This window comes from Alosa sapidissima, chromosome 17, assembly GCF_018492685.1.
Source record: "Alosa sapidissima isolate fAloSap1 chromosome 17, fAloSap1.pri, whole genome shotgun sequence".
In the NCBI taxonomy this organism is placed as follows: Eukaryota; Metazoa; Chordata; class Actinopteri; order Clupeiformes; family Clupeidae; genus Alosa; species Alosa sapidissima.
In genome coordinates, this window is record NC_055973.1 from 17,554,270 (window position 1) to 17,564,121 (window position 9,852).

At 42.8% G+C, this 9,852-nt stretch overlaps 1 protein-coding gene and 1 long non-coding RNA gene across 4 annotated transcripts in view; both read left to right on the forward strand.

The window, feature by feature from the left end:
• LOC121688093 (E3 ubiquitin-protein ligase RNF152-like) overlaps window positions 1-5,127 on the forward strand; it is a 27,841-nt gene extending 22,714 nt beyond the window's left edge. For 2 of the 3 annotated variants that reach the window (XM_042067455.1, XM_042067456.1), the window contains one exon: window positions 1,387-5,127. In XM_042067455.1, the coding sequence (XP_041923389.1) occupies window positions 1,641-2,294 (654 nt within the window). In that variant the 5' untranslated portion in view covers window positions 1,387-1,640 and the 3' untranslated portion in view covers window positions 2,295-5,127. The remainder of the gene's footprint in view (window positions 1-1,386) is intronic. The other variant, XR_006024494.1, reaches the window with a different exon arrangement.
• The window catches only part of LOC121688098, a 14,743-nt gene extending 9,616 nt beyond the window's left edge, over window positions 1-5,127 (forward strand). The window contains exon 3 of the long non-coding RNA XR_006024498.1: window positions 3,590-5,127. This is a non-coding gene — a long non-coding RNA (uncharacterized LOC121688098). The remainder of the gene's footprint in view (window positions 1-3,589) is intronic.
• Window positions 5,128-9,852: the final 4,725 nt, after the last annotated feature.

The window sequence follows — 9,852 nt, forward strand, 5'->3', positions numbered from 1 at the left end:
ATCAGTTAGGTCTTCAGTATGCAGATGTTAACAGCACTGGTGAATGTTAATACTATAATTAATACAATACAATTAATGGTTTACATGCATGAACCAATGTACAGTGCATAAATAATGTTTGGGAAAAACATTTGAAAGTGTGGTGAGAAAGGTTTTTCCCCCTTTTTTTTCTAAATTGCATAGTTTTATAGTTCAAAAAGTGCTTTTATCCCATCTTCCGCTCAGTAGGAGGTTAATATATCCACACAACATTAGAGAATTAGTGGAAAAATGAGTGCAGTTGTGAAAAGCAGAGACATAGGAGATGAGAGGATGAGAGACAGAGAGGGAGTGAAAGTAGGGAGGGATTGAGGGAGGCAGGCAGGGAAAGAGTGAGATGGTGTTTTGCCACACAGCATTAATGTCAGATCAAAGCAAACCCTTATCTTAGAAAGGGATTGTAAAGCTACCCTCTGGATGTCTGCATGGCTCATGAAGGGTAGCTCTCTCTCTCTTTCTTCCTCTCTCTCTCTCCCTCACCCTCTCACTGTGTGTCTGTCTGTCTGTCTGTCTCTCTCCCTACCCTCTGAAATTACCAAGGATTTTCTTTCTTTTCTCCCCGAGATGTTGGCATGGCAAAGAGAGAAAGTAGGTCACCCAATGAGTAAGGGGAGTATTGCCTCTGGTTTAAGCGGGGATGTATCATTTAGCCGCAAGCTACAGTAAGCAAGTCCGATAAGAGAGACTGGTGACGCTAACGAGCAGAAATGGCTCCAGTTTAGCACGGCTTTAGTCAGCTAGCATAAGCCTCTTTAGCCGGCGTGCAGACTAGACAATTGGCCAGTCCCCTCTGAGGCTGCAGGTAGATGAGCCGGCCTGCCCGAACGCCTCCCAGCTGTTGCTCTGTTTTGGTTCTGCGGTTTGAGAAAAAGAAATGAGAGATGAGTCAAGTGAGGCAAGGGGCTATTAGATGTGTAAGAAGAGAGGACTTAGGAAAGGCACTGGGCTGTTTTGGCTTGTGTTGGTGCGCAGGCAGGTGCTGCAGCCCATTTGTATTCCTTCCAGTTTGTTTATTCAGTCATGCAGCAGCTGAACCTGTCATCCGTCTGAATCCAGTCACCATCCCTGTCTCGTGAGAAACACTGAAAAAAAATACAGGGTGACATTCGACACCTCTGTCGTGTCTGTAAACAAAACCTCCCATTGGAAGCAGATGACCTTTGAATTCTGCACTTTAATTGGCTGTAAATGTTAATTAATGACCGTTTCTACATGGTTCACAGCACAAATAGTGCTCTTACACAAGGGATGGATTAATGGGTGATGGAAAGACTGGGGGAAGAAGTCTTCAGGGAGACTCTCTTGATGACTTGGTGTAATCAGTGTCTTTGCATGTGCTTTTTACAGATGGAGCAGCACGTGACCTGGAATGCTCTGTGACATCTCCTTGATAAGAACATTCCAACTGGGCTTTTCTACTTTTTATATAGCTGTTGGAGTTCTATATTTCCTAGACAAACACATTCCGACAAGATCTCATTGAGGCTCTCCAACCAAGACGGCCTTGGCTAAAGACTTGTTTAAACCAACCAGTCTGCGGATTTTCTCAGTAAAGCAAGTACGCAAGCAAGGTGTCAAGCAGACAGTTGAAAAGCACAGCAATGGAGACATTGTCCCAAGACTCTATCCTGGAGTGTCAGATCTGCTTCAACTACTACAGCCCGCGGCGGCGGCCCAAGCTGCTGGACTGCCACCACACATGCTGCTCGGTGTGCCTGACTCAGATGCGGGGCGGCCAGCGCGAGGTGCGCTGCCCGTGGTGCCGCCGCATCACCAAGCTGCCCGCCGGCCTGTCCGTCTCCCAGCTGCCCGACGACCCAGACCTGGTGGCGGTGGTGGCCATCCCGCACGCCTCCGAGCACACGCCTGTCTTCATCCGCCTGCCCAGCAATGGCTGCTACATGCTGCCCCTGCCCATGGCCAAGGAGCGGGCCCTGCTGCCGGGGGAACTGGGCTGTCGGCTGCTGCCGGGCGGGGCGGCAGGCCTGGGGCCCGGGGGCAAGGGCAGCGGCGTGGCATTGGTGGCCATGCCTGAACAGGAGCCCCTGGGCCTGGGCAGTCTGGAGGGCCTGGAGGTGGAGGAGGAGCGGAGAGGAGGAGCGGTGGGGGGAGGCGGTGTGGGTGGGAAGGGCTCCACGTGGTCGGGAGTGTGCACGGTCATTCTGGTGGCCTGCGTGCTGCTCTTCTTACTGGGCATCGTGCTCCACAACATGTCCTGCATCTCCAAGCGCTTCACCGTCATCTCCTGTGGATGAACTCACACACAGGCCCCTGTGTGTTTTGAGATCCATACACTTAACCATACACTTACCCTTACACACACGTACACACACACACACACACACACACACACACACACACACACACACACACACACACACACACACACACACACACACACACACACGCACACACACACAAGCACACACTCCTAACATCCTCCCATGGTGAGGACTGTGTTTGAAAAGACAAAACAAAATAAGAATTGATCTCAGCATATGTGTTGCAGCTGAGAGGAAAGTGGATGTGAATGTTAAAAAATGGCTTCATGGATTGTATGGATGTTACACTTTTGTTTTGAATTTTTTGGGACTGTGGAGATATGCAGTTCATACAATGCAACGGAATTACTCTTGCATACAAACAAACAAACACCCAAATTCACAAACACAAACACAGCTACATCCCTGTCATTGGATACTCAAGGTGTCTCAGAGCTGATTAATTTGCCTCGGGCACTGGATAAAAAAACATCAGGGTCTGTCCTGCCCAGAGCAGCCCTAATACAGGCAGGACACTCTGTCTATATGCGTTCAGTAGGTGTTGGCCAGTAGAAGCATTTACTTTCATGTTTATTACTTACTGTTTGGTTTTTCCTATGTAAGTAAAAGAGTACACAACTGCACAATGTGAGACATAATATAATCCAGTAGCTAGACCTTGGCCTGGCTTGTGTAGTTTAACAACAACAACACATTGCGTCCTGTGTTAACATGTAGACATGCTCGCAATGTAGTTCAGTATTTGTGAATGGGCTCTGTGTTTTATTTCATTTGATCACCAAGAAAATAAGGTGTGTGGACAACGCTTTTGGTCATAACAGCATATGCAGTGATCACTCAATCTTGGTGTTGTCAAAAGCAAACTAAACAGAACAGGGAGATATATGTTAATATAAAACTATTATACCAGCAGCGTGTAACTTAAAGCACAGAACCACCATGCCAGTGGTAGAAGACTGGATAGTAATAACAACAATAATGTGTTCTGTAGTCCCTGGAGAAGAGTCCCTAGAGAAACTGCTGTATGTCTCTTTGTTCTTTAAATGTCCTCTTGTCCACCCAAGAAAACACAATGCAGGTACTGCTTTTAAAAGGGAAGAGGTTAGTGTTTGATCTTGCCTATGGCACACACACACACACACACACACACACACACACACACACACACACACACTCTGCATTCATTGATCTGATGCTGAGTGCAGGCTTTGAGTCATGTAAGAGAGTGATGGAGCAGTGATCATAGTTTGTGTGTGTATAAGTTATAGTTAAGCTACACAGTAATCTCATTGATTTATATACTATGGTTGTCTGTAGAGACCTTTGACTTATCCCATGTGTGCCAAATGACTTGTTCCTCTTGGCTCTCTCTCTTTTCTCTTTTCATTTTAGAGTGTATACACAAACAAACAGGGTGAAGCATTTTGTATAGACAACATGTAAGGCAAAAAAGCAATGATTGTGTTTCACTGTCTGCAGTTATATGTGTTTTTGTATGACAGAGGAAGCAGCCTTTTGTCTACAGACTGGGAGGAGTGTCAGCAGGTCATGTGGTGATGTTTTTTTTTCTCCCTGGTCCAAGATTCAAAGGAAACTGGCAAAAAAAATGTTCATATTAGTTGTCTGCTTGTGAGACATACAACATGTCTGACAAACGATTACACCATCTGTAGAACTTGAAACTGTGGCTTTCAGTTGATAAAAAGGGGAAACAATGAAACTGATGTGTTCCAGTTGGAGCGGCTGGCCCTGAAACGCCCAGCATGTTGGCCAGAGTTGTCCATCTGTGTAGAGAAATGAAACCTAATAGGATGGACAAGCCACAGTGTGGTTAACGCAGCTAACTTATTGTTCAACTTTTTCAACATATACTACAGCCCAGCATGTTAATGTGAGGTAGAAGGTATATCTGCTAGGGCAAATAGGCGAGAAGTAGATCAAATGATCAATAAGGTGGCAGGGAGAATAGAGAGATTTAGATAGCATGGGAGCCCTGGATTTGTAGACTGATGTGAAATAATCTGATCATACACTCACTGATATCCCATATCTCCAGCCTGGTCAGTTTGTGATGGCCCTTCAGAGATGGTAGCCATCAACAAACTGGTGCATCTTGCTCCTTTTGTGGCAATATCAAAATTGACTGTTAAGTAATCATTGTGTGTGTGTGTGTGTGTGTGTGTGTTTTCCAGGAATACATTTAACATATTCAGTCATTCCAGCAGAAATTAGCCAATGTTTGTCTTTTTACAATGTCAGTGGATGGAATGTATTCTGCTGAAATCAAACTTGCTCTCTCAGAAATATGATTTACTTTCATCTCTGTCTATGGGCTTTGGCACATTTGATTGGCTCATGTAGGTTATTTCTTGAGAAGATTCAAAGTGAGAACATCTAAAAAGCCAATAAGACACCTTTGCGACTAATTGATGACCCTGTAGTTTCTTTGACAATTTACTTTATGTAATTAAAAATGAAGTGTCTAATTGACATATGCAAGTAACAGGTGCCTGAGAAATTAGTTCATTTTGGAAGCAGTTGCCTCATTTACCCCCATACATGTACCTTCCTTTTCTTAACACCAACATACAAAACTACTGTAAAGAGTCAGTACTGGTTTGTCTAGACTCTGGTTAACACAATATACTACCTGTGTGTGTTTACTTGAGAGAGAAAGGCAATTTAATGATGTGTGTGTGTGTGAGAGAGAGAGAGAGTGTGTGTGTGCGCGTTATGTTGTACAGTACCTCTGTTGTGATGTTTGTTCATGTCCCAAGGTTTACTATTAAATAATACTTTGAATCAATTCACCTTGTTTGTGTATTTTTTCCAGCACTACACTGCATTGCAATAGCACTATGTATTTTCTTTTGATTTCTTTGAATGCTATATACTGTATTTGGTGATGCCCAAACCATAATGACCTAATGGAAGTATCTACATATTTTAATTTTTTTTGTATTTTGTCACACAAAATGTGTGCACTCATAAGTGTTCTGAAGGAAAGGAGTTGCACCTAGAACGGCCAACAGATTAGTGTCCAGTTTCATTAAATGAAATAGCTTGCTCCGATGAGTTCAACTTGGTTATGGATGGATGATCATGTTTTTACTAATCTTCTCTGTTACATTTCACAGTCTACATACAACACCCAGTCAACAGTTTTATGATAACTGGGCATTTAAAAACATTTCCTAGCTAGTTTTTATGACATCCAGTGGCACATTTTAATTTGCTTATTTGTAAATTACCACTGGGTAATGGGAAGTGAACATGTTATATAACAACAGTGACTTAACCCATTTAAGCCCAAATTTTTCCCAGACATGCAAATCATGTGTTATTAGCAACCCTTTGAAGTAATCAATAATTATTATTTTTTAAAAATGTAGAAAGGTAGATGAAAAAGTGAGTTTTATTACCGGTCACAATTGTGCGTGGATAATATGCGTATACTCAATTAAAGGTTGCTCAAATTGCTTTTTTGTTAAAATAAAGGTATTCTGACTGATATGAACACTGAGACCAATGCCAATAATAAATATGAAAAATATGTAAACATTGTTTATTTACCAGGAGCTTCGGCTCGTTAAAACCCTGAATGTGTATGTCTGTGCATGTGTGTGTGTCTGCATGTAGTTGTGAGAGTTAGTGTATATGGTCTGTGTGTGTGTATCTGCATGGGGTGTGAGAGTTAGTGTGCATATTGTGTGTGTGTGTGTGTGCGTGTATATATATACGCGCACACACACACACACACACACACACACCCAATGCAGATACACACACAGACCATATACACTAGCTCTCACAACTACATGCAGACACACACGCACGCACAGACATACACATTCAGGGTTCTATTTTAACGAGCCGAAGCTCCTGGTAAATAAACAACACACAGACACAAACACACACACAGACATACACACTCACACACACACAGATATACACACTCACACACACAGATACACACACACACAGATATACACACTCAGACACACACACAGACATACACACTCACACATACACAAACATATATATATATGTGTGTATGTACTGTATGTGTGTGTGTGTGTATCTGCAGGTGGGTGTGTGAGAGCAGCAGGCAAAGTGCATGTCGCGTGCAATGAAGTGAAGTCCCCTTGAGTGTGTATGTCTGTGTGTGTTTGTGTCTGTGTGTGTGAGTGTGTATGTCTGTGTGTGTGTCTGAGTGTGTATATCTGTGTGTGTGAGTGTATATCTGTGTGTGTGTGTATTTGTGTGAGTGTGTATCTGTGTGTGTGCGTGTGTATATCTGTGTGTGTGAGTGTGTATGTCTGTGTGTGTGTTTGTGTCTGTGTGTGTGTGAGTGTGTATGTCTGAGTGTGTATATCTGTGTATGTGAGTGTATATCTGTGTGTGTGTGTATGTGTGTATTTGTGTGTGTGTGTGTGTGTGTATGTGTGAGTGTGTATGTCTGTGTGTATGTGTGTGTGTGAGTATCTGTGTGTGTGAGTGTGTATATTTGTGTGTGTGTGTGAGTGTGTATGTGAGTGTGTTTGTATGTCTGTGTGTGTGAATATGTGTATGTGTGTGTGTGTGTGTGCATGTGTGTGTGAGAATATGTGTGTGTGTGTGTGTGAATATGTGTGTGTGTGTGTGTGTGTGTATGTCTGTGAGTGTGTGTGTCTGTGTGTGTGAATATGTGTATGTGTGTGAGTGTATGTCTGTGTGTGTGTGAGTGTGTATATATGTGTGTATGTGTGTGTGAGTATGTATATGTGTGTGTGTATGTGTGTGTGTATGTCTCTGTATGTGTGTATGTATGAGTATGTATATGTGTGTGTGTTTGTAGGTGTTGAGGTATGTGTGCATCTAGATACAACATTCTATCCCACCGGTCACTATTGTGACCGTTAACATGTTTACTTATTCTCCAAACACACCAAAGACATTTGAATAATTATAAATGTATATATCATAACTAGACACCTTATGTGTACAAAAAATATTTGTCCTATGTTTATTTTAACACTTAACACTTACTTTAAAAACCTTTTATTTGGGAGCTGTGAGGCCGTCATCCTCTTCTCAAGGTGCAACCAGGAAGTAAACAGCTCTGGTTATGTGACAATTTACTCAAGACATTTGACACTGCACACATTTCATTGAAACACTCTATTGTTTCAATATTTACTGAAAGAGTATTGGGATATTCCCCAGTTACAGTTTTAGAGGCTTATAAGTACTTTTTTTTTTTCGGTCACAATTGTGACCGATGGGGTGAAATGGGTTAAGACAACTCATCAACATTATCTCAAATGGACAGCTGCTTCTCTTTCAATTACCATTGTGCAGCAAATAGCCTCAGAGTGCATTGCATAAAATGACATCCTGTGGTGTTGTACTCTTATGCAGTAAACAAGATACCATAGCAGTCTCTCATTTCTGATTGCCTTGTTATGAAGTCAGAGCTGCTACAGGGACAGGTTATCTATAGGTGCTCTGTTAAATCTAGTGGACATAGTCCACACCCCAGTGGAGGAAAGTATGTGTTTCTGTTAGGTAAAACAGTGATTGAACACACACACACACACACACACACACACACACACCTTATATACTAACACACACACACACACACACACACACACACACACACACACACACACACACACACACACAAACACATTTCCTGATTTGAGTGCTTCTGTAATGTGAATCCAGTGAGGTGTGCCGCCTGCGATGATCTCTGTTTGGGCCACATCTGTAGCCTGGCGTTTGTAACCGAGCCCAACCTGAGCCACAAAGACAGAGCACATGCAGACAAGGAGAAAGGAAGGACATGGGAAGATAGATGGGCCGGCATCGGAGATGTGCTTCTTTCCCTCGCTCACTCTAAGCCAGCTGCACGGGGGAGGAAACTGACGACGACAAGGTTACCGGTTTGCGTGTTAACTGGGATTGTTTTTCAGTAGCTGGATCCTTTGTGAGTTTCAAGGGGCAACAGCATACACTTTCCACTTGGATAACAGTGCTTAGTGCTATCAGGAGCCATGCAGACACTAACTATCAGATGAAAGCAAGGAAACAGGTGATTAGTTAAAAAATAAACGCACACACACAGAGCCTCACGTGCCCTCAATTTCTCCATTACTGATCTGAGTCAGTGGAGCTGAAGCTCTGTGTGGTTCCTCTTTCCTTGTTCCTCATTTTGTTCATGTAGGCTAAACAGATAGCAACGCATGATGAATTATCTGCTCAGAAGGACTCATCCTTCTAAACCAAATGTACACATCCTACATGTATATGTGTGTCTACATGGTAGTACGTTTTAATGTGTGTATGCTGTCAGGCAGTAAGGCATTTGCTTTACCAGCACAGAGCTGGGTAAGGTCTAGTTGGTGGGGGGCGTTGAGGAAGGAACATCAGTTGCATTTTGACAGGATCAGGTTTGCTGCGGAATACCAATCTTTTCCAGTTTGCTTATCATCTCTCCACAGGACCACTGCTCCTTTACTAATTGTCTGAAAGGTCAGGGCCTATTTCTCAGTGGATTACCTTTTCGGATTGTCCACATTTTGTATTCAGAGTCTGATTCCATGACTTTCTGATGAATGCAGCAACATCTATAAGACAATTATTTCCTGCATAATGTTATGAAAAAAACCCTTAAAGAATTAACTTGGATTTATACCTACTAACAAAATTAATTGCTGACCAGCTCGTGCTGAGGGCAAGACTAATTATACAGAAACAGCCAACCAAAATTTAATTGCATTGCATCCATTATCAGACAGCTTTCGTCACCACAGAGACAGGATTTCATTAGAAATACCTTTAATGAGGCGGTGAGGCAGTGCATTCAAATCAACACAAGAACTGTGTCTATGGACAGCACCAGGGAATGAAGAATTCTTGAAAATAGATCAGACAGGTATGTGATTTACATGTGTTTACTTTTGGTGTGGATCCTGTTACATTTGTTTGGTAAAGTAAAAGGAGTATTGTTTACTAGCCTGGAGATTCCAGACCCAAATCCGAAAGATTACGGGTCTGGCCATGAATAATGTAATGGCCCAACTCGATGGGCGGAACCAAGCATGCATTTGAAAATCACACTGCACGCAATTGGATAACACTATATGCCCAATGTTTACTGACTGATTCCGGACTTCGACGACACTGGATAACACTACTACTGTCATCGGTTTAGCTCGTCTCTGGCCCGCCTATATCAGATACACCAATGTGATTGGTTCCCTGTGATGCAAGGGGCAAAAGTAACGTGCATCATTACTCATTGCCAGAGTCTATCGCTGAGCAAATTGATATTGTGCTCCCACGAGAACTCTGGATTCCCGGGATAATTGTTTACCATTTCAGAGACAAATATATGAATTGTGTGTGTGTGTGTGTGTGTTTCAGAGAGAGTTTGTGTTTGGGTGACCCAACACAATACACATAACCTGGAGATGAGCCCGAATTTACCCCGTATACAAAATTTGAGATCGGAAAATTCAGTCTGGACTTGGGAAGCCTCTATGCC